The sequence below is a fragment of the Uloborus diversus genome, chromosome 3, assembly GCF_026930045.1.
Source record: "Uloborus diversus isolate 005 chromosome 3, Udiv.v.3.1, whole genome shotgun sequence".
Classification (NCBI taxonomy): Eukaryota; Metazoa; Arthropoda; class Arachnida; order Araneae; family Uloboridae; genus Uloborus; species Uloborus diversus.
Window position 1 is genome coordinate 168,729,757 of NC_072733.1, and position 25,609 is coordinate 168,755,365.

The window sequence follows — 25,609 nt, forward strand, 5'->3', positions numbered from 1 at the left end:
ACCCCTCCCCTCCCCCCAATGTCTTAAAAATCCTCTCTCAGGTTTTCCTTTTTTTTGATAAAAGTTCGTTTTACAATTTTTTCACTTATTTTTTGGTGTAAAACCAAAGTATTGGACTCACTTCCCATGCCAGAAAAAATGTTCATGCAGTAAAGAGATAAAAATAGATAAACACTTGAAAACCTTGCATATTAAATAGGAGTCGGATTGCAGATCTTAGACACAAAGAAACTTTCCGTATTATTGACATTTATTCGAATTACATTTATAGATATAATTCCGATTTTAAGTGAAATCAAGCACTCATAATATGCATTAATGCATATTTATATTTCGAAGGGCACTGCACACATTGTTTAACCCCCTTCGATCAAATCCCTCGAAATTATCGAAGCATTTGATCAATCGTGTCAACACCAGATTTCGTTTTGTTATAAAACAAAATAAGTGTGACTTTTGGTTGCTCCAGAGTTGCTTTTGTTATGATGTGAACTGGAAAGCAATATTAGGGCTTTTTTTCTTTTTGTTAATGTACGAACATATGTTACAGTGTCAGTGGTATCGAATTGGGAACTTCGTGTCTCTCGTGATGTAGGCAATGATATTTCAGTTGGAATATATGGCCTGTCTTTTTTTTTTAGTATACCTATGAATGTCAGACACCATGAAAGTAAAGGTTGAGCAAATGATAGTCAGGATAAAAATTACAGATAATATTTTTCGATGCAACGATCCACATATATGAGTTTTGCAGGCCCCATGTAGTCCGCGGACTGTAAGTTGAACATAGTATATGTTAAACTGGTATTATATTATTGGTTGAAATAAATAAAATACTACAAATTTACTATGAAATATCAAAGCATACAACCTAATAATGCATTCAATATTACAAAAGGAAAAAAAAATGGAGAAAAACCATTTCTTTCTAACAGACCTTAACGTGAAATGTAAGCATAAAATGCTGTAAAAACAATAAGCCTTTTTCTTTTCGGCAAAAACAGGATACACACATTTCCCAAGATGAGGGGGGAAAAAAGTTTCATTTAAATTGAGGAGGTGTCCGAAAAAAAAATTATTTTCCTGCTCTACATCTTCAAAGTTCAAAATGGATCTCCGGGTACCTGGTAATTGAGAATAAGGGAAAAGTTTGGTCATTGATGCTAGGGTTAAAAGTTATCTGAATTGAGACCCCCCCCCCCCCAAAAAAAAAAAAAAAAAAAATCATGTTCACTATTTTCCAGTTTCCTTTGCACAGAAATATTTAAAAAATACAAATTGTAAGAAAATTTGTTGTTTGAAACTTTTGAATAACGGAATGTTGTTTTAAGATCATTCAGTTTTAATGTATGAAATATTTAGCAAAACTTCAGAATATTACAAAGTTTGCTCTCAGTTTTAATTTTGAGGCAAATTAAATGGTAAAGTTATCATTGAATTTTTTTTAATAAAATAAAAATACCCATGACCTCTTTATTTCATTAAGCTTTTAATGAAAAAGAATGTCTACAATTCTATAAAACTAAAATTAGAAGGTAATAAGTTCCAGCTTATAGTAAAGTACAACACAGAAAAAATAAAGTATAAGGAGAATGATTGAAAGATTAGTTAAAGCTAATGCATTGTTAACTATTGAGCATTTATGTTTCAATATTTTATTACTAATGTGTCTTTGTATTAGATGAAAAGGAGTGTGATGAGTGCTTGGATATTTTGAAAGACCTAGAAGAAATTGACGAGGAAGCTGATCTCTTTGGTATAGGATTTGTAAAGAACAGTGAATCTTCAGCTGCTGTTAAATGGGGTGTTCATAGTGTTCCAACGTTAGCTTACTTTCGCAAATCAGTTCCTGTGTTTTATGAAGGTGATTTTTATTGATGCTACATCACAATTAATCAATGATACATATTCATGACTGCATAATATTAAGATTTGTTTTATCATTAAACAGGTTCACTCAATGATCCAGAAAGAGTTTTAAATTGGCTAACAAGCCAAGATATGATTGAACTGAAGAATGAAATTGAAGAAGTCAGCAGAAAGATGCTTGATAAACTGTTGTATGAAAATGACTTCATAGCAATATTTTTTTGTATGTGTAGCTTTTTACTTGAAATGCTTTCTGCATGCAATGCAAGTACTAAAATCCTTCCAATGTATGATTTCAGCTAACTATAGGATTTGTTTGGTTTGTTCTGCAAATAAACTTGCACTCATTTTATATTACACTGAAATGAAGCGAAAACTTGCACCCCCATAAAGCTTAAAATTTAGCTATCAGTATAAACCTTACTTTGCAGTAAGTTTAATAACTTTTGCAGAAGTAATAGTTGAATTCAGTCTTTAAGAATGCTATTTCATGCTGTAGCATTTTTTTTTATATTTGAAGCCATTTTTCAATATGTTTATTATAAACAATTATTTTATGACAAAAGCATATTTGAATTTTAAATTATGTCAAAAACATTGAACGAAACATCTGTTTAATGAGTAATAGAGGACAAATTTCTTTAAAGAATAGCAAGCAAAGTCTGTTTGTCAAATATCTTCAATCATTTGTAAATATGAATTGCAAACAATATATTTATCAAAATAAAGATTGAATTGAATAAAATCAAAGGAAATAAACTTACATAATATAAACATTTAAATATGTACAAAATTCATAAAAATATTTAATAGTTTTAAAAAAAATATATTTGAGCTTTTAAACTATTAAACACTTTAGTTACATTTTGGTTGGCAGTTTTGTTTGTTAAAGTAAACAAAATGCAACTAAGCTAAGCAAAAATGTAAATTAAATGTTTAATAATGATTGATAGAGCTCGCATTGATAAACCTGTCCCTAAAGCTTTGACAGAGATATCTGCAATTTAGTTGAAAACATATTGATTAAGTCTAATGTACATATTGCGTTGAAGTAAAAAATAAATTGCAGAGTAAAATAACTCTATATTTTGCATTGCAAATATAACACCATTTTTTGGGCATATTAAACTTTCAGACAATTTTTCCATCTTTTCACCTTAATTCAAAGTTTTTAAATGAAAAATAGTATTCACAGTGAAAAAAAGTACCTGGTTGCCCTTGAAAGTGTGGCTGTTTTGCAAACCACAAAGTTATTGAAAGTGCAGGATTGTGCATTTAAGTTTGATTATGAAGCATATATATTTGTGAATGATAATATTAAATTGCATAATTTCAGCTTTTATTACTCATTGTAGTTAAATTCTTATTCTGATGTGCAAATGTATTGATACATTTTGAATATTATTTTTATAAATTTGTAAAAAAATCTATATTATACCAAAATCCATAAAACGCAAAACCTCTGACCCAAGGTGTGCATTATAATGGTCTTCAACTGAATTATACTATTTAAACAGGTGGTTTCAATATATTGCTGCATTTTTAATCTCACACATCTGACAAAAAGCTTGTACCTGCTTTGACTGACAAACACTTGCAAACAAATAGTTCTAACAAAAGCCATGTTAATAAAACTTTTTGTTTCATTTTACAATTTCAGAAATATAACTAAATTTTCTTAATTGTTTAACTTTTAAAATATTAACTATTATCATTATTACATTTTAAATATTTATAATCTACCCGATTATCCTAAAAGTTGGTTCGAATTTAATACTATTTACATTTCAACAACACAAGAAAGTATCTTAACTGAAAGTATTTCGAACCATAGATATATATCTAAAAGTACATTTCAGAGGCAGAGCCTTTTAAGCTTAAAAGGCTTGATTCTTCTTAAGGGCAGTACAGTAAATGTCAAATCAAAAATTCTTTGATAAAACTCAGGCACAGAATATTATAACCTATAAAATTTGTCCGTTAAATATTCCTAGAAAGGAAAATATACCCCAAGATTTTCAACAAAAGTGCATAAATTTATATGTTAAACAACTACTTAAACTGAAATGTTTATACCATTAAATTGAGTAAGTATCTGAATGTAAAAATGCAGATTTTTATTGTTCAGCATACAGAGTGGGACAGAACCAAGTACAAAAATGGTTAAAACCTGGCAGAGAAGTACATCAGGCCCAAGTCGCATTAACTATTTAGCACTTCTGTTGATAGAGAATGAGTTGGCCGACTTTTGTGATGTGATTAACCTTTTTTAGTCAGAAGAAAGCCTGTAAAATCATTGTTCAGCAGTGTTTTCGGAGCAAAAACAATAATTAACTGTTGTCATTGATCTTAATTTTTATTTCAACACGAGTAACTTAAATAAAACATATCTCATTTTTAGTAAAACAATCTAGTTTATACTTCCTTTAACCTGCTATTTTCAACTTGAATAACATAATACTATATTTTATATGATTGGTAAAAAATTATTCATGCAATTACACATTTGTTTGGAATGCTAAAAGGGAGCCTGTCACTGATTCTGGGACCAGGGCCCGTAATCAAAAGTGGGGACCATGAATAAGGGTTTTGGCTAGCGGAATTATGTACCAATCAAGATGAACAGTATTTAATCTGAAGTCTAGGGTCGCTTTTCACTTTTGAGTTGCATAAAAGAATGAACTGATATTTTGAAATTGTACTGACAATAATGAAATAGCAGCAAAACAAATCAATGAAACTTATTGATATCAAACAGTCAAAGTAGCCAAATGTAGCACTGCCCAATGTAACACTGGCAAGAGGAAAGACTGATATATTCAATATGGAACCCAACTTTAAGTTTCATTAGCAAATATTGTTTGAGTTTATGGTTATCAACTCTCATATTATTTTCCCAAAATCATTTCTAAATCACATTTTTACTGAACAATCCATATTGTGCTTGGGAAGCACACCAAGTGTTATATTCGGCAGTAACTGTTTGTCCTATATTATCTATAAAAGATTTTAAGATTATCAATATATATAAATATTGCTAATGTTGCAATGCATTATGCTATGCACTAGAAATACATGCATGTTTCTTGAATGATAAGGCAAAACTATGTTGAAAATCTAAACCAACTTCAGTGTAGTATATTACAATTTTTTTCCTTTTCTTTCAGATGATGAAGATTGTCCTGCTTGTGAAGATGCTCTCCGAGCTTTAGAAGAAATCGATCATGAAATTGATGAACTTGACATCTTATTTGTTAAAATTAAAGATGCTCGCTATGCTCGTAAATATGGAATGAAGAATTTGCCTTCCTTAACTTATTTCAGAAAGAGATTTCCAACAATGTATCATGGTATAAACTTTAAGATTTCTTCTATTTTATGTATTAATATTTAATGAGCCTTTCTGGCCAATTTAAAGAAATAGCACAATGTTAAATTTAATTTAGCCGACCTAAAAAGGGACTTAGTGTTTTCCATCATAGTTAAGAACAGAATGATAGAAACAGGTTCGGTCAGAGTTGTAACATGTGTATAGGTTCTATGCTAAAACATTGAAAAGGACATTTGACAGTATTTGTAGCAATGAATATAAAAAGTTAGTGGGAATCCATGTCTGAAAGGATTAGAGATGCTATAGGATTAGATTCTAGCAAAAAAAAATGTTGAGACAAAGTATTGATATTGTTTCATTTGAAAAGGTTTCTTTCCCTTTTTATTTCAATATTTTAATTTTTGACTCAATGTAAAACTGTCATCGCCATATACTTTTGAATTATTCTGTTCAAGATTGTTTTCCACTACGCATATGAAATTTTATGTACCCTTTAAAGTCAAAGAACATGTTCATTTAAATACAATCGAGTCCCGACTTAGGCGAGGGATGCGTTCCAAGACTCCTCGCGCAAGTCGAAATTTCGCGTTGTGGAAAAATATAAGTATACAATTTGTTAGAAGCATACCAAATTCTTTTAGACACTTATAGACACTCCTCAAACTGCTTTAATGCATTCCTCAACTATACACTAGTTTCTTACTTAAGAAACTGAACTTTTATTGCATTTAAAAAATAAAAAAAAACTGTTTTATTCAACATAAAATACTTTAAGATGCACTAAATAAATGATCAATTGGAAGGAAAGACATAAAATAAAACAACACGGTACGTATAGTATGTAGTAATCATAAGATGCTGCCCTATAATGGTTCTGAAGAGTATATACAGTAACAATATGAGTTAAAAATGAAAATAATGAGGATTTATGCTTTATGTTCAGACCGTTAATCTTATATAATACATTTTTTAAATACTGTTGCTTCACCTTTTCTTTTATAATGTTTCAATTTTATGGCAACAGTCCCTCTTCCTGATCTCTTTATTCCACAATAGAAGAGCAGCTTCCATTTTCATAACATTTACTTTGATAGACTACTCTGCAAGCTTCAATATTGAAACTAAGTTCTGAACTTTTACGGATATCTTTTTGTTTTGACTTTTAATTGTATATATGGAAGATTCATTCATACCTATTGTCGCGCTACCATGGACGTTTTGTAGTTATTCAAGCATATCGAGAATCCTAACATTTTTTTTTAGTCAGAAATTTTCTTTTTCATCCCATCTTCAAACTTTAGATGAAGGTGCCACTAAGGTGCCATTATATATTCATCAACTTTCATATTTAGAATGAAAAAATAAATGAAAGAAGGTTATTTGTTGCATTAACAACGCGATGCTGTCAACTAATTTGGTGTGGAACTTTAGCTGTCAGTGATGCTTTTACGGAAGTAATAACACTCCCGAAATCAATATTTAGTAGTCAATAACGAAGTCGATGCTTCCTTTCTAAAAAACTCGTGTTCTGGACGAAAAACTTTTTGTTAGCTCTAAAATACGTTAATCGCGAAAAATTCGCGTTATAGCCATTTCGCGTAGGTTGAATCGCGTTGTAGTGGAAGTCGACTGTACCTATTTTGCTCTTATATTTATATTTTGTTAGATTTAACTTTTTCCCAAAAACTTTTTTTTTTTTTTGAAATTAGGTTATAGTGTGATAAATAGGTGGTTCGAATTACTCTTCAAGTACTTGCACTGTACCATTTTAATTTATTTGAAGTTCTCTTTGCATGAATGAAATGAGACTTTTTCTAGACATCAGTTAAGTTTTTTAAAATGGGATATAGTCCATTAACAGCCATAAAAATATGTCTTCTGTTTTAAAATTACATTTATCTCTTTCAAAAACAGCAGTGCTGACTTTTCTGATTTATCTTTCGCAGGTAATTTGACTGACACATCAGAAGTTTTGAATTGGCTGAAAAAGAACAGATATCGAAGCCGAGAACTCAATCTTTTCATGTTTTCCCATTATTGCAATGGGTGCAGTGTTCATACAATATACATGTTTCCTAAAATTTTGCTTTGGACCAATGGTTGAAAAACAGAGCTAGCACCAAATCCCTCGGTTTCAAAGCTACTTTGGATGAAGATTATATTTTGATACATGTTTATTCTCTCATTGTGTGATAGAATTCCACTTACCCAATTTCACCGCATTCCTAAGATGTCATTGCTCACCGCATTTCGAAATGATCCCATCACAAAATAAACTATTTTTAATTCAAAAATAAAAAGGAAAAAAAGGAACATCATTCTAAATCTTCTCAAGCAATTTTTTCATTAATTTGCATTATGTATCACATCTTAATAGCAAAATGAAATATTTTAAGTATAATGTATGTTTCAGTGAACATTTTAAAAACTGAAATCTTTTTCCTAATATTTTATGTTTTCATATCATAATGTATTTAAACTTTTTAAATTAAAAATCTATTTCATACTATAGTTTTTTTTTATTTTTTATATGCATCACGACGTAGCACTGTGTGTAACTGGCGAGTCAACAATGTGTGTTTTAACTGCTATAAACCCTATTAGCTTTGAATTCAGAAGATTAAAATATCATGCTTTATCTAATGAAAGTTAAGAATGATGTTTCAATTGAAACATTGTCATTGGAAACACTAAGATATTGTACAGCTTGTGATCATACTAGCCAATGAATGAAGCTTTAAAGTTTTTTACAATTTATTTTAATTCTTCTAATCCCCCCCTTTCTTTTTTCTCTTTTGAATGGCTCATTATGTTTAAATTTAATACAAATTTATTTCATAATGACATCTTTTCACTGGCAGGTTAAACTCTTTAGAAGTAAGAAATAAAACGCTATAGCCTTTTACAAGCTCAAAAATTCTTTCGTGCTTTTTTTTTTTTTAATTTTTATAAATACCAGGGGTTTTTTTTTAAAATCTAAATACACAATTTTTAAAACTAGATTGCCTTCCCTTGGCAGTAATAAAAATTATTTTCAGCAATATGAATACATATGTATTTATATTGCTTAAGAGTTATTCATAATTCTCTCTGGGGATTCTTAGCTCTGTAATGAAAAAAGAAAGAAAAAAAAAACATGTACGCATACAGAAACGATGCAAATTTTACCTACATATCTTGCAGGTGCTTTTGTGTGAATCCTTGTTCACGTGGCATTCATCATAGAGATTGTCCAGTTTTGCAACACGATTCAGCATAGTACGATCAACACAATTGACAGCATGTGTTATTCATTCACATAGTTCTGCTAAGTTATGCAGCAGAAAGGGTACGTACCCTCACAAGAAAAAGTACATCAGGATAACAAGTGCTGTCATTAACGTCATGTTGATAGTACCATGTTGAGGGACTGTGGGAGGAACTAAATTATCGCTTTGATATATTGCTATGTGATCAACGGCTCGTACATAGACCTGTAAGATATCTGAATAAAACTTAGAATTTTCCATTTCTTTCAATTACCCTGTTTTACTATAGCTCCTTGAAACCCTGGAGAGGACTATGAAATGTTTTGAACAGCTTGATTGATTTGGAAACAGTTAAAGGGAACAAAAAGGAGAGAAGAAATAAAATTTTAAACATACAAATTTTTATATCATGCATTTTTCAACAACTATTAATATATCTTTTTTGAAAATTTTAGCAGTTTTTACCCCACAAAACCCAGGCTAATTGCGCTGCAGAACTATTTGTATCCCATTATAGAAAATTTAATTTCAATGATGATAGAGGGGAAAAACTTTCCAAAACAGCGATTTTTTTTCTGGGTTTATTTTTTCCCTTGAAAAGTATAAACAGGCCCAACGAGAGGCCATGTCAGCCTTGTTGGAAACTAGGTACTCTGGCCTTGGGGGGGGGGGCGGCAACAATAACGCAAAAAAAGAAAATGAGAGATAAAAGGAGAGGGGGGTTTCCGAATAAGAGAAAATGTGAATATCAAGAAAAAATTTACTCTTGATATTTAGTGTTGTAGCACTTAAAATAGAGTTAATTGTTTTCTAGTAAGCAGATTTGATTTTTTTTCTCCCCCCTTCTAATTTCCCCCCTTTTTTTTCTTTTGGGGCAGGAGGGGTCCGCCTTGGCTCTCTATGGCCCTGAGCATAAAAGCAACTTTTCTAGACTTCAAATATGCAAGGGGAAAACATTTCACCCTCTTCAGAAAAATAGTGTTCCAGAATATACAACATTTTTTTAAATCCAGAACAAAGACAAGCTCTATACATTGCTGAAAAGTTCTATTTTATTGCATACTGAGGGGAAAACAGATACAGCATTTTTTGTTCTATTTTGGTTAAATAAATAAAATGCGTGGTTGTTGCATGATTTTGTTGAATAGGATTGGATCTTTCGTTAAAATATAGAGACAGACACAGCTAGATAAATAACACCACCGAATGTATTCAAGCCGCCACCAAAAGGTTCAAAAAGTGACTGGCATAAAAAACGAACTTGCACATCCAGCCCTCTGCAGCTAGTATAAACTAAATTATTAAAAATATTCGTATGTATATTTTGTAAAGCAGATTATAAAAGGCTTGGTGAGATTACAAGTAGCTGCTTTATATTGAATTTGTTTAAAGAAGCAATTTCTCATTATTTCGAGTTATTTTCTACCTGAAACTTTTTTATGCCATCCCTATTCGCAGCACAAAAACAGGTTTGAGTGTATAACTAATTTTATGGGTTTGTGAAATGACTAAACCATTTATACACATTTTTTTTTTCCCTATATTCTGGAGATTGGTAACAGAAGTGATCCCAATGTTCTGCTTAAATTCTATTAATACAAGAGAATGATGGATTTCATAGGACATCTTATCAATCTTTAAGGGTCGAGATTGAAAATTTTGAAAACCATTTTAAAAGGCCTAGTAGAATTACTTGATATTACAATGAAATAAAATAAAAAGTTGACTAGAAATTACCCTCTCTTTCATAAAGATATTTAGAAGAGAGAATTACATGAAAGTGAATTTTGTCTATTACCCCTATTCTAACCTCTCTTGCTAATTTGTGTTAATTTATTTTTTTGCTTTACTTAAAGCTGAAATTTATTACTTAAGACTAATTCAGGGTCAGTTTTATACATCTGTTTTGGGCATTGTTTTAAACTTGCACCAAGTCTCCAGTTATGCCATACAAGTATACATTTATTTTACAAAGTGCGCAAATTAGATGCTAACCAAACAAACTTATAACTTTAATTACCGAATCACTTTCTATGATTTTAAATCTCGTATCCTAGCTCTAATATTTCAAACGCCTATCGCAGTAGCTCAACCTTTGATCCGTCGAATTTTGAACGCGACTCAATCATAGCCCTATGAAAAGAGTCTAAAACTTTACATGCCTCTATGCAAGCTTATTTTAGTGCAGATACCACTCTGAAAATGATTTTTTTTTTCCTGCGCGCAAGCAATTGCAGATTTGATTAGCCCTGTAAGTAGCAACTTTATTGACTAATTGAGACATTACAAAAGAAAGATTAGTACATTTATTGCATTTGACAGTTTTTGGTAATAAAAGCATAAAGCATTAAGACAAGAAAGTACGCTTTTGATCACTACTGACAAACTTATAGATTTACCATTTTCTTGCAATTTTTACCGAAAAAAAGCACAGAAATACTGCGTAAGAAAAATTGAGATTTTTACTTTTATACGTTTATAATTGCTCTTATGACCATACAGACACTGGAATATCGAGAATTCGTATTATTGGTAGAGAGATTAATAACTTTGTAAGGACATAGTCGTTTAATCCTGTACTGAAAATTAAGGTTTGCAACTTGATCTTGAGGTGGCTGACATTTCCTTATTCCCCCCCCCCCCTCCCAAAAAAAAAAAAAAAACACCAAGTCCGAACAGTTTAGATTACGTTGATTGAAGGTAGATTAAAGTACAACTGAATACATTCCTGAGTTGAAGTGATAAACAGGAAAAATGTATCGCCAAATTGAGCCACTTGACTATAGTTAAAAGTTCTATGTTTTTAAAGAAATATTCTTTCCGATCTAATGTAGTTCGAGAAATTAATCGAGATTTGAAGATCAAATTATAAATTCTGAAAGTAAGAAATCAGTGGATTTTTAGAAGATGCTTATAAAGCAGAAGTTTAAGAAAAATCGATGAAAACCAACTAGAATTTATTCAGACTTTAGAAACTTTCTTACTCTTGAAACATTAGAAAATTATAAAAAAAAAAAAATAATACACAGTTCAAACTTATCCATCGTTGAAATGGAATGGATCGCACTAAAGGACAATAAAGAACTTTACGTTGGTGCCGAGAGTTTTAGAACAGATTTTAGCTATAGTGGGGACGCTGAATCAATATTAAATTAGTTTCTCTATCGGGGGTGGGGGGGTCTCTACTTTTTTAGATCAGAGCTGCTGTTAGGGGCTATTCATTAATTGGGTAAGGGCCCCGAGGGGGAGTGAGGTTGGAAAAATCTGTACATACCCTTACATTGGTGGTGAGGGCGGGGGGTTCAAACCCATTCTTACGTTATGTTTTCCCCCAAGTCAAAATTTTACATTAGAAATCGCGCGGTCAAGTAGTTTGGCAGGGATCATATTTCATTTGCGTCTGGAAGGTTAAAAACTTATTACGATGAGCTGTTTTTTTACTTGTTTTACAAAGAATGAACAGTGTAAAATATAATAAAACATAATGGCATGTTTCATTTTTAATTAGTATCGCATCATATACAAAAAAAGTGTCGAAAAAACATTGTCTAGATTCCAACTTTTTATAAATTTTTCTTTATACAAAAAGGTTTAATAATAGTGAATTTAATAACGATTCCGGTGTTGTAAGGTTAATTTTTATTATTTTGAAAAACCAAATGGAATCTTATGTAAGAATGGAGGGAGGGGGTCAAAAATAGCCAAAATCATCCTTACGTAACCGATTAAGGTCCCTTATGCTCAAAACGAGCAGTTTTTGCTCCACTTTGAGTTTCTAAAACAAGTATAGGCTTCTGAAACAATGATTGCTTCTAACAGTTACTTAAAGGAAAATTCACCAGATGAAGGAAACATCTGGCAAGTTTGGTAACACCGCTTCAATGAGTTCAGGTCAATTTGAATTCTTGCCTTGCATTCGATTCACGCGATGTTCGAAGAGGTTTTTTTTTATACAAGGCGAGTACAAATGGACCAGATTTTTAAAAATCACAAAACTACTATACATATTACAATGTGATACATGAATGCGAAGATTTTTTTTTTCTTAATTATAAATGTTCGATGTGTGACCCTCTTGGTATATGTCAAACATCTAAACGGCTTACGGCATGTGGACCGCATTGAATTACAATCCAGTTCGTTCCACACTCCGCAGAATGGAATTTTATGGCATTAAAATTCAGGTCAAAATTTACAATGTACCCGATTTTTATGAACATTCACAGGCGAAATTTTTTTTTAACTCATTGAAAAGGATTATAAATCAGTGAAGCCAAATAACTTGGCCATTTTTGATTTAAATACAGGTAACCTGTTTGTATTATATCTATGGGAAGTTTCAAATCAATAACATTAGCATCTCGGATTTTAAGTTTACATTGTGTGGGCTGAAAAAGTGTCCTCCCTTTGTAAATTCTAGAAAATCCGGTTATTTACGTTAGAACTTCAAACAATTTTCTTCAAGCCTAATTTGCTTGTTCTAACTAGTGATGAATTAATTTTTATTCGTTTGGAGCGTTTTTACGGCTGTAAATTCGCAAAAGTATAGAAAACATTAATCGTACATTTTTTCCCCCCAAAATAAATTTAAAAACGCTTCAAGTTGCAACATCTGGCCTTTTAGGTAACTTTTATCCGAACATTCATGTTTAAGTGGGATAACTTCGCTGTCAGCGTACATACACAGGATATTGCTTCCAGAAGGGAGAAAACGCAGAGCTATTTTTGGCTAGGATTTTCAGACTCCACTGTGCGGAGTGTGATTTTCATGTGGTAATGTCGAAAACCATTGTTCATCAACTATGACGAAACCACAGGGTTTCCAAAAACTTATTTGCTCCATCATTACGAATAATTGACTAACTCATTTGTTAGTCAAATGCATTACGAACTATCGCCACCGTAATACTAAAAACGTGTGAAATGAACTGGGTTATAGATTCTATGTTTGTCATGTAAAATTAGGATCAAACAATTATTTGTAATTGATAAAAACTTGATTTCTCTTTGAATTAATGCGTCACTTAATGTCGCGTATGATTTGATATCTGGTTCTTATACTCAACTACTTCAGAAATCCTACCTCGAAAGCTTGCTAATTTTTCATCTATTCTTCCACAGCCAATTTCATCGACACTTTCTCCGAAGCTCTTTATTTTCTTCGCCTTTTTTCCTATTCAGGTGATCGTGTATAAAACCAGGAAGCAGAAGAAGAAACTTCCCACATTTCAAGATTTTTCTTTTTGACTGGGAGTTACCAAGAGTCAAGTTTTTCGAATGAAACCAAAAAACATTTTTATCAAAAACCGCAAAAAAGTAAATCGTGCAATAGTTAAAGGGTTTTTCGAACACATTGATTGTTAGAGTATCACTAAATAAATTAAGCATCCTGCAGAACTCTTTCCACCCGAGGAACTGCTTGCGCGGGAGACAGGTGGACAAATGTTGTTTAGGAGAGAATATACTGGTGCTACCAATTTATTGTATCTGTACATAATTTTAAAGTTTTTTTTTCTCTTAATGTTTGCTTTTAGCAGAACGTCATCTTACTAGACAGGTGGGATAAAATTACGAAAACTTTTGTTTTGATGACTCATGTTTCAAAAGGAGAAAACCAGTTTCTATTTTATTCAACTGAAAATTTTGAGATGGGTTGAAGTTTCAATTCGCATCCTGAAGTGAGAAAAATATTGAAGTTTGTAATCTTACCCCACCTTCCCTTACTAAGGATTTCACGTTTTGTTTAATGTATGGATGTAACTTACAGATGGTAGCCTTATCATTATAGTCAAAGTTCTCTACTTTTTTGTTATAGTTTTATAATTTGAACACATTTTATACTTTATTTAAAATTTTAAAGTTCATTCTGGCAACGCTTTAATATTTTAAATTTGATAGAAGTCGCTGTCAGTTAAAACTTCAAGCTTCTTCTTACAAGTGTGATTTTTTGGGGAAAAAAAATCGCCAATTTTATACATAACAGTAGGGTAACTCATGTAGCCATATCAGGCATTGAAAGCATGCCATGCCGCATCCAAGCCGTGATAGCCGCAAAAGGCGGAGTTAAACATTACTTTTTACCTATTTATAGCATCGATTAGATGTTAGTTAACATTTAATTCATGTTTTAAATAAACTCTAAAATGTGTTCAAATAAAAAAAAACTACGTAATAAAAAATAAAAATGCAGTAAAGCTTGTTTCAGTATAATTTTGCTACCCTCTGTAAACCTGTGTCACTTATCTTTCAGTAAAATGTTAAAGAAATTTGAGCTCCTAGACATTCATATTTTAATTCGGGGCACCAATTTCCTACGAAATCGTTTCCAAATACCCCGGGACCAAAATGACTACTGCCCAGTGTTGTCTTCTTAACAAGCAGGAACAATGTTCAGCTCATTGAAAATTTGGACTGAAATTATGTTCGATACCTCAAAGTCATTTAAATGACAGACCCGTGACACCCATCCACCTGAGAAGCCGATCCATGAGTCCCATTATGTTCAATGTAATGAATCTAAATATATTCCGGAACCTTCCAAAGCAGCGACTATTCGTTATTACAAAATCTTGTTGCAAATTTGAAGCCAGTAGTTTGGTTCCCCGCCCCCCCCCCCCCCCAAAAAAGGCAAGTTGATACTTCGTATCAATAAAATAAGTACACTGTAAAAAATCTCGGAAAAACTCTGAATATACAAAAAAGTTTTCCGTAATACACAGATTCGTACGCCCTCCGCAGTTTTCTGCTATAATCAAAAACCTTTCCCGTTTAGCAAGAAAGTAAGAGTCGACGCATGCGCAGCTCACACGGCAATTTTATAGTCCAGCAGCAAAACCAAACTGAAACTTTCGAAAGCACGCAATGAAAACAAGTGCTGACTCATGTATGCGAAGTAACACTCATCAAGGGGATTAGTAGAAGTTTTGTTCCTCGCATGAATTCACTGACGATAATTTTAAAGTCTTATATTTTCTTGCTTATGTATCGTCATGAGATTGAATTTAAAGCTATGTCACTTATTTTTAAGTACGAAGTGCAAATTCTCGACGCATGCTCGCGGAAGGAATACAAACTGAAATTAAAAACCAAATAACTGCCGAGAGGACGCCATGTAAATTCATTGCGTCGCATAACTTGTGTAGATAATTTACTTTTTTCTTGGATACTTTTCTTTCTACCAAATGGGTAATTTTTGTTGGCAGAATTTTATTCTGTCATAAAAATCACCTTTTTGGTGACCAAAGCCTGCAAAAGACCACCACCGACGAATAGGTAAGTCGCTTTGCAACTCTATTACTTTAAAGAGATTTAGTTCATATAAATCTCGTTAAAAAACTATTTTCTTCAGTATCATTTTTTCGTTGTGAACTATTGCAATTTGAAAATATTTTACATTACATAGAACCCATATTTCAAGTGCAAGTGTGTCTAGTTTTATTCTGTAAAATTTATGAATTGAAGATCATAAAAAACTTGAAATAAGTGTTATTGTGTACTTTGTTTTTATGTGTCAATCTCAGTTAATATTTGGCTGAACATTTATGTATCAAGCATTATGAATTAAATGTTATAATATGCAAATTGTCAGGTTTGATAGTTCGTCTTTACAAGAGAATGAAAACATGCAACCTTAAACAGTGTAGCTAGATTGTATGAAGTAAAAAAAAAAAAAAAACCATCTCTTGTAATTAGGAACATAGTGCTTCAGTATTATCTAAATGACGATATCTCTTTAAATATTTGCATTAGCGAAACGCTTTAAATTAGTTAAATGTGCATTAATTTCTTTAACAAATAGATACATATATGTATTTAAAAGTTTCTTCATTTTTTTCGTTTTACGAGCCTCAATTTTACCAAAAGCAAAAAAAAATTAATAAAATTTTGTATTTTTACACCATATTAAAGTATTTGACTTATAATGTATATGATACTTTGATTTATAATGTATATGATGTTGCTTTTTCGATGGGGGAGGGCGCTTCATAGCATTTTATGGGTGCACCATCACTCTTATGGTGGGGGGGGGGAGTTCTCGTATATATGAAATGGAATAATCATGTAATAGAGGTCAATGTTTTAATAAATAAAATATATAATGCATTTTGCGCACACTAAAAATAAAATCAGTAACCTATTTTGAATAAGTATTTATATTTGTGATGAGCTGGAAAAGGGCAAGAACAGAAGAATCAACCCGAATGGTTCCAGCAGGGGGACTTGGTGTCATATTTAAATTCATCAATTTCTCTGTTGGTACTTTTCGGTACACTTTGTTCGTCAGAGAAATTGACTTGAGGTGAACGAATTCCGGAACGCGAAGGGTAGGCAAGTCCTGTCAAATTTTATCCGAAGATAAAAGCTATCAAGTTTGATACAAGATATGTTTTTAAGTTCTGCATTAAAAATACAATATGTTGATAGTTTTGTCTTGAAAATATTGAGAGAAAAACTGAAGTTTAAGATTGTTTAACAAACAATCCCCACTTTTCAGAAGGTACCCCCACTCCAATTCCCCGACAATTTTGTAATTAGGAATGAAACTACTAGATTATTTCATAATTTTTCAAAAATTTATAACTGTGCATATGTTATGCTGTTAACCATGCTATTTGTCATTAGAAATTCAAAAAAAAAATCCACGAATGATTCTAAAATTGCTTGTATTATTGCTCTTAGATATGAAAGAATTGAAACTGATATGGTATGCAATACTATAATAAAGAATTATATTTTAGAAAAAAATCACGGAAAAAGGATTCCGAAATTCTCGGAAACGTTTTTTGAAAATTGTTTGGAGAATTCCGAAATACTCGGAAACGTTTTCGAAACTTTCATGAACCACAGCTGCACAAAATACTCAGAAACTTTTGTGGAAATTACGGAAAGAGAATTCCGAAATACTCAGAAACGTTTCTGAAAATTATAGAAAGAGGATTCCTAAATACTCAGAAACGTTTTTGAAACTTTCATGAACCACAGCTGCACGATATACTCGGAAACGTTTCCGGATTTTTTTTGTTTACAGTGTATGTAGTAACGATTGATTATTTTTCCCATTTTCCGTGTTTTCCCCTGCTATATATGAAAAGATACAAACATTAATTTTATATATATTCTGACTTGCGAGATTCATCTTAGTTTGAGGTGCGGCTCTCAGGTAAAATGTTGGGCACCACTGGGTTCGACTAAAGATGTGAAAGGTGCATTTGAAACGATGGTAACCAAGCTTTAAGTTTCAATTTTCTGTGGCAATTTTGCACATTAATTGATGAGCCCAAATCTTCTTAGTTTTAATATGTAATCCAAGAAAAATAAAACAGAAAGCTTTTTTGCATCAGAATAATTTATTCCGACATCTTTCTAATGCAAGAGTACACAAAAGGCTATTTGTTTTGACACACTTTGGTACTAATATGAATTTGAAGTCTTAAAAAGGTTGGAAGGGGTTGTAAAAGTATTAAAACAGTTCTAAGAACTTAATTCGCTTTTTTATATAGCACTTATTCGAATGTTAGTAACTATTACCACAGATAAAGCTACAACACGAATACATCACGATAATTAAACACTCACACATAAATAAAACAGGATTTGAAAGACCAAACAAATAAAATTTCAGTGAGCTGGGGTATAAAATTAGTCTGAGTCAATACAATAGTTGACAGAAGTTTACTGAAATAAAAGCAGTTGCGCAATAAATTAAACTTGCTTTAAGGGAAGCGAGGAAGGGACGTTAGACACATAAAAACTTATAAACATAGATTATACAAAAATTAAATTCGTTTGATGAGCACGAAATAGCAGTTACAGCTAAGCTCTTTATATTTGCCAATGATCATCTCTGATAACCATTTGACTAATTAGCGTTGTGTAAGAAATCTAGTTCTTTCTGATCATTTCCATGCTGGTATTGACATTGAAATCGCAAGATAAGGAGGCAAGAGGCGTGGGAGGTGGAGTTAAGGAGCCCGATGCAATTGAAGAAGGCAGGAATCCCAAGTCTGTCAGCATACCATCCGTTTCTCCATTACCTTCCTTCAAGTGAAGGATAGTGGGGCTACCCATAACAAACGAGCTTGGGTACGCCATCATGGTAACACCATTCACCGTCTTCGCCAACACATGATGCAAATTTTGGAAAGGAGAAGAGTGAACGTAGCTAGTTGGACTTTCAACGTTTCCATTGCCATGTCTGTGAGATGACGTTGGAGTATGAGCGACTTTTTGTTGAATCTGTTTGCCACGGTCGTAATCCAAGGGAACAGGAGTAGAGCAGGTCGCCTTGGATCGAGGTTTACCACTCTGCCAATTTCAAAAAATACAGACGTTAAAAAAGCAAGAAAACTTCGAATTCGTTATAGTAATCTTCACTGACATTCGGTGAATAATTTAAGAATTTTTTGCTACACGTGGTGCAGGGACTGATCGGATGAATCTCAACCTTTTCCCCGAGTCAAATTTTACTGTGTTTCACTTTGCAGCAATCTATTTCCTTTAGGCAAAACGAAGGGAATAAAAACTAAAGTCAAGGAACCGAAAGAACAGTTAGTTCTGAATTAACGTTTCATGAAAGGTGAATCTTTATGTATCAGATTCTTAGTGAAACCTTATCCCTCCCCTTAATTCCCTTAAACCATCAAAATCCATCTAAAAAAGTAGGAATAAAATTAACCTATTTCAACAAACTTGCCATCAATAAAGATATATATACCATTTTTGCAAACAATCTTCTAACGAGGACTTAATAGCAACCGATTTGAAAGCAGTAAAATTTGCAATTTCATTACTTTTTCCAATTTTGGAATATTCTTTTAAAATTTGTTCTGAATGACTAACAATCAGCTAACCTTGATAGTATGTTTTTCTTGCAAAAAAAGGAGGTCAATGACAAAAAACCAAGAGTTACTGTTTAGGACAAAGCGACCGTGTCATAAGCTTTAGAAAATAATTGGAAAGTATACAGTAAATTAAAATGAAAGAAAGCAAATAGAATGTAGCATTACTTATGAAATTTTAACAAAAACATTTCTTTGATCACATAATGAGTTTCGAAAAAGTTAAGCCTTTCCTTCGTTAAATCAACATTGATACTGATATATCTATTAATCTATTGACTGCTTTCGCACGTGAAATGTATCAAGCTAAACAGAGTTTAAAAAAGTTTAAAACTCAGAAAAGATAGATGAATTCAAGTTGAATTTTAAAATTTTCAGGAGACGCAAAATAACTACAAAGGGTTTAGTGTTTTTTACTAGCATCGGCAAAAATTCAGCTCCAACTACATCATACTAATTTCTATACAAAAATATAGTGCTGTATTTGCACTTTATCTTGCTTAAACTTTAAATCTACTTTGGTGTTTGACAAAAAAAAAAGCACTTTGAAGACGACAAATCCGCATGTTTAGTTCTTTTAAAAAACAGTAGGGGAGGTTGTAGGTTAAACTTTCTATCGAACAATTTTTTTTATTTTTTTTGAAGTCGCATTGCTAAACCTAGTACGTTACTAAAGGCAGTATTATTTAATCCCTGGTTAATTCTATTTTATTAGGCCTACCCACTCAGGAGGGAACTCTGACGCCAGTGGTTCACACTGTGGATAACAAAACCAGGGGCTTATTTTGCCAACCCCTGTTCACTACCTGCTGTGGCGGGTGACAATCTATTACTTTAATGCTTCTTCCCTGGATGTCCTCGTGGCATGTAAACTTATCGATTCATACCTTCGGCCTCTTATTTAAAAGAGGCGAGAGAACGGAATGGCTTCTACTGGATGTCCTGTATCCAACAGTACCACACTGTTAAAAAATCCTGAAAGTTCAAGGTAAAAGTTACTCGCATCCATGTTGCCAGTAACTTTCTGTGAAATTTTATTGTACTGTAAAGTTTTACAAAAGAATAAACAAGAGTTAAAAACACAACATGCGAGCAGCAGGTTCGATCTCGGGACCTTCGGATTGACAGGCGGCTTTGCTGCCCACCATACGAGTTGGGACACAGAGTGAAGGGAAATACGGCGTATGTGCTTCACACTGTAAGTCACGTAGTTATCGATTGGCGCTGCAATCTTTTATTTTCGGTACAACTTACAGTAAGATTTTTCTGTACTGTAAACAAAATTTTACAGCAATATGTACCACCGAAGTTTACTGAATTTCTAATAGTAACATTGACAGCCCGGAAGAGATATGGTTAAAGACAGACAGGCACACACAGGTTTTAATATTACATACTAGCGTGCTCCGACACGGACAGGTTCATAGTATACACTGAAAGACAATTTAGCTAACTTTCTGATGCTTTAAATGTAACCGCTTTTAAAGTGTTGGACTAAAAACAATACTTACATCAGTACTATCAGCAGATGAGGTTTCTGAAAAGTCGGATCCTGACACAGTCCCAAGCGAAGGGTAGTAATAATCCGAAGGAGGAACAGGGTAGACATATTGCGGATAACCTGTTTGTGGCTACAATATTGATACTTTCAGCACTTCATAATTTTTTAAAACTGGAACAAAAGCATTTTGAAATTTACTTACGACTGGTGGATAGTGACACTGTTGAGGCAAGTACAACTGAGGCCAAACCAGGGGCCAATGAGCCTAGAAAAGAAATTTACGCGGAAGTGTTACTTTTATTTTTTAGATTACAATTTTTATCAGTAACTAATAATGTTTTAGAATTCGTACTGTAACTCAACTAGGGAAAATAGGACGTGTTCTTTAACGAATCTAACAGCTATCTGTAAACTGAAATATTAAGCGTTACCTAGCACTGAGTACAGTCATTGATATTGATGAGAAGTAAATTTTCAGGTAATTATTTGCTTTAGTCTAAACCTTCAGTACTTAAATAGAAATTGCGTTGCAATGAAAGTAACTATTTATAGAACAAGGAAATAGTTCTATGCAATGCCCAAATACAGATGCCGAGAAGAAAAATTAGTCGCCTGCGAGAAAGGACAAAAGTTTGTACACATCATAATGTTAAGCTTATTCGTGAAACTTTATTTTATCTTAAGTTATAAGGATTAAGTTCTTTTTTTACACAAGTTATACAGAAAAAAAGACTTAAAAAGGCGTTGTACCAAGTAATCGAGTATATTACTAGTTATAAGGAGGCACCTATCCAGTAAAAATACAGTTTTGTCTTGTCAATAAGTTTGCAGTAGATATGTTCCGAGAACACTGTCGATGGATTCTCAAAATAGCATCTTTCAAGAACACCTTCACTACATTCTTTCCTAACATTTTCTATTTACAGTATTTATGTTAATGCTTCTCAGTCACAAATGGTAACTTTCCTCGCAGTCTTAAAGGTCTATACTCATTCCTTAGCTTTTTTAAAATCCTATTTGGATTACTTTTGCCATTAGGATATTTAATAATCTCTAACAAATGTGCCCTTAGCTATTAAATTAAAAGTATATATTTTAGCTATGATCACATGACCATAATTTATTTTTAGCCATTCTTACTCAAAGCTTTAGTTAAGGATTGGGGATAAACATAAGCCAAGTTTGACAAACTATAAATAAAAAATGCAGTAGAAATAGTTCTATTTGTTGTTTAGACTAACCTTTCAAGAGGGATTTGTCAGTTATCCATATTTTAAAATTGCTCGAATTACTAAGTCAAGATATTTTACTTAAAGTTTAAAAAGTGTTTTAATATACTTTGTATTTTCTTTCTTGAAAGTAGAGTTCAACTAGCATGACCATTACTAGTTATTAGTAGGACTCGACCGATGCACCGGCCAGGGCCAGGCGGATGTATCCGCGCCGATAATTCAAATATTTAGCCATCGGCGGCCGATGCTAAAATGGAGAAAACATCGGCCCATCGGCCTTGAAAAACATCAAAATGCCGATGTATGGCAGACGACAGGAAAAGGGAAACCTAACTTTTATTTATCTAATTTTTACTGCATAGGTAAAATTAAATACAGCATAGAGCCCGAAGTCAGGCAGCAACAAGAGCAACACCAATTTTGGATTTCGTAGCATGCCGAATTTTGTACCATTACCGAAATTTTCTCCACAAGCATAACAGACATTTATCAAACAATCACTTTGTGTAGTTTCAAGAATTCTAAGCTCTTGAATTGAAATAACTACCACATATGAGACAGTGAGAAGTAAAGGGATGTAAGGGGACACTTTCAAGTAAAACACGTTTAAAGATAACATTCTAGGTAGGCTTTCATTGAATTTTTCCTAATGTACAGCAGCACCTACCAGGACTACTAGTACTATTTCTTGCCTAAGACAGAGAGGTTCCCATGCCATTTGTACTGGTTATCCCCAATTTTTTTAATTTTACCACTTACATCCCTTTGCTTCTCACAGTGGCGTACCGATGGGGGGGGGGGGGGCGTTCCGCCCCAGGCCCCGCTTTGACATAGGCCCCCAAATTTCAATTTTCACCAATATTGTCGCATATCTTGGTTTGAATGCTTAAACAAGTTGGCTTAATAAATCATAATTTTTTTAAAGACAAAATATTTGTTCAGGAATACAATCAATACCTCTTCGGGATCAATGGAGGGTTTATGATACTCAGGCCCCGCTTTGACATAGGCCCCAAAATTTTAATTCATTTTCTTTTTCGCCAGACGTGCCTTATGTCATGGTTTAGATAAATAAAAAGTTGACTTTTTATGTAGAATGAATATTTTCTCAGTGACTCTTGCCTAAACAGAGGGCAAATTATATCCCACAGGCCCCGCTTTGACATAAGCCCCGAAATTGTATCTTATTTTTTCCAGTAGATCTGTCATATACATCATGATTAGAAATATTAATCAGTTACCTATATATGCGAGTATATATCATAAATTTTGTTAAATATTACTTTTTTTCATAGTGACCCGTCCTAGTGTACAAAGGCACATGAGCGCTTGGGCCACGAATTTAATGGGGGCCCCAAATTTTTAAATTAACTAAACCTATAAAAATCATTTGCTTTTATTTTGTTAAGTGCATTCAGCAAAGTTATGCATTTTTTTTTTCAAACAATTTATAAAAAAAAACTAATGCATAACAGATGCACGTTTATAATTTTTGATCATTACAGTATACAGCTAAAATATCTGTTTTATGTTTTGATTTGTGTATTAAGACTACGATGGTCTAGTCTTAATTCATACACTATTTTTGAAACCAAATTCAAACATATAACGAAGAAAATCAATTCCTAAATGAGAAGTTGTCTATCCTTTGTGGCGTTGGAAAAATCAGTCAGATAAATTTCTTTTTACCAGCTGCACTTCTGTGGTTTTAAGTTTCGTCTCCTGCCCGAAGCTGTAACTTCTAAGAACAAATCGGACCTCTTCTGACTCAAGCAAAGGGGACTTCCTTTTTGCTATACCCCTTCCGACCACGTAAAACTGTTTAATTCAATCCTTCGGGACTTTTGACCTTTACTTCATAATACTTCCTCCCATCCATTCTCTACTCGATTGCAAGCTTACTTGACTATGGAGAAATGAGCTGCGGCCAAGCAAAAGAAATAGTTCCTAGCCCTTTGTCCGATAATCGGGGGAAATTACGCTCTTCGCTTTAGAAATCTGATTAGTTAGTTAAACCCATGCATACGCAAAATTTTTTTGTCTTAATTTCTGTCGAACATTAAATATTTTCAATTCTACCAGCGAAGCCGCGCGGAGCGTTTTCTCCACTTCAATCAAACGCGCCAGGCAAGTATAGGGTCACAGAGTTTTTTTGTCTGCAGAACATAAAGAGCGTTTTTTGTGAGTGAGACCTAGCAGAAAAGTTTTATTTAAACTGTGAGCGTGTGAATTTCATCCTTATTTAGATAAGCATGTTTTAAAAATATTTTTCTCTGAGACTAGGTGATGTTACCAGGTAAATAGTTCCCTGGTGTGTCTAACTCAAAGGAATAGTAAAGGGTTTTTCTGTAAAAGCCAATTTTTATCCTAAAATTAAATCTGGAATGCCTAAACGTTTCTGTTCACTGTACTAGATGTTCAGATGCAATACATTTTTAAGCTACAATTTTAGGACTTTTTTCTGTTTTTGATATTTTCTGACAAAGCACAATTTTATTAAAAATATAGTATTTACTTAATTTTACTTAAAACCATGTGTTTTACTGTGGTATTTACAATAGTGTCCGAAATCAAACCAACACTACTGAAATATGTAAAGATGTACCACTTAAAATAATTACTGTAATATATGGTACGTACACCTAGTTTGAGAAACTTCAGTTTTAATACCAGGTAGGCCCCCATTTCGAGTAGCGCCCCAGGCCCCCATCTGTCTTGGTATGCCACTGGCTTCTCACTTCCTCACATGTTAACTTGTTAATCAAGCAATTTTGCACAAAAAACGAGGTTCAAATGCGGGGAGTCACCCTATACCGGGAGATAAAATTCCGAAATTTTTCCTGCCGGAAAACAAATAGTAAATCTCGTCATTTTCCCGATTTTTTTAACACTAAAGTGAATACCCTCAGGGCCTGATCAAGACAAACTGGTGCCCAGGTCCTGAAAAGAAGATGGTGCCCCCCCCCCATGAGAAAATCATCCCAGTTTTAAAGTCACAATGTTTTATACTAGAAACCTAATATACTAGAATCCTACACATTACTACAGAAACCTGGGATTTGAATACCAAACACTTGATAGTCACATGGTTAAAATCGCCTTACCTTGAGGTGAAAATGAGTTAAATAAAACAATTTAAAAAACTGCAAAAATAGCAAAAAAAAAAAAAAAAAAAATCTAACTAACTCGGACATCAAGCTTTAAAAAGGCTTCTTTCTGTCTTTAACAGAGGCAAATGTGTCGATCACATCATCGAAATCTAATTTTGATGTCACAAAATTTTCAATGGTCAATAAGGAAACGCCTGTAAATTATCCTGAGAAACGCAGCTTCTCAAACGATTTTTGATTCTTTTCAACGCTGAAAAGGAACGTTCACGGGAACAGAAAAACACTAAGTAAGTTAATTTAAGCTATTTTAGTGCCCCTAAATTTGTGGTGCCCAGGTCCGTGGACCAGCCGGACCGTGTGTTAATCAGGCCCTGAATACCCTGATATGACATAATCTGGTTTTAACTGAAGACTAACTGCAGCAAAAACTCTTTCGCAAGTGCGAGAAATGCCGAATCCGGGGTTTGTATGGTAATTAAA

General features: G+C 32.9%; 2 protein-coding genes across 2 annotated transcripts in view; one reads left to right on the forward strand and one right to left on the reverse strand.

Annotated features, from left to right (window-relative positions):
- The window catches only part of LOC129219267 (uncharacterized), a 132,542-nt gene extending 124,841 nt beyond the window's left edge, over window positions 1-7,701 (forward strand). The window contains 5 exon segments of the mRNA XM_054853597.1: window positions 1,682-1,864; window positions 1,952-2,092; window positions 5,037-5,219; window positions 7,147-7,229; window positions 7,231-7,701. Coding sequence (XP_054709572.1) covers window positions 1,682-1,864; window positions 1,952-2,092; window positions 5,037-5,219; window positions 7,147-7,229; window positions 7,231-7,317 — 677 coding nt within the window. The 3' untranslated portion in view covers window positions 7,318-7,701.
- A 10,111-nt stretch (window positions 7,702-17,812) lies between these two features.
- Window positions 17,813-25,609, reverse strand: part of LOC129219045 (uncharacterized) — a 45,031-nt gene continuing 37,234 nt past the window's right edge. The window contains exons 8-11 of the mRNA XM_054853365.1: window positions 23,709-23,837; window positions 20,990-21,052; window positions 20,798-20,917; window positions 17,813-18,753 (exon numbers count right to left, since the gene is read on the reverse strand). Coding sequence (XP_054709340.1) covers window positions 18,331-18,753; window positions 20,798-20,917; window positions 20,990-21,052; window positions 23,709-23,837 — 735 coding nt within the window. The 3' untranslated portion in view covers window positions 17,813-18,330. The remainder of the gene's footprint in view (window positions 18,754-20,797; window positions 20,918-20,989; window positions 21,053-23,708; window positions 23,838-25,609) is intronic.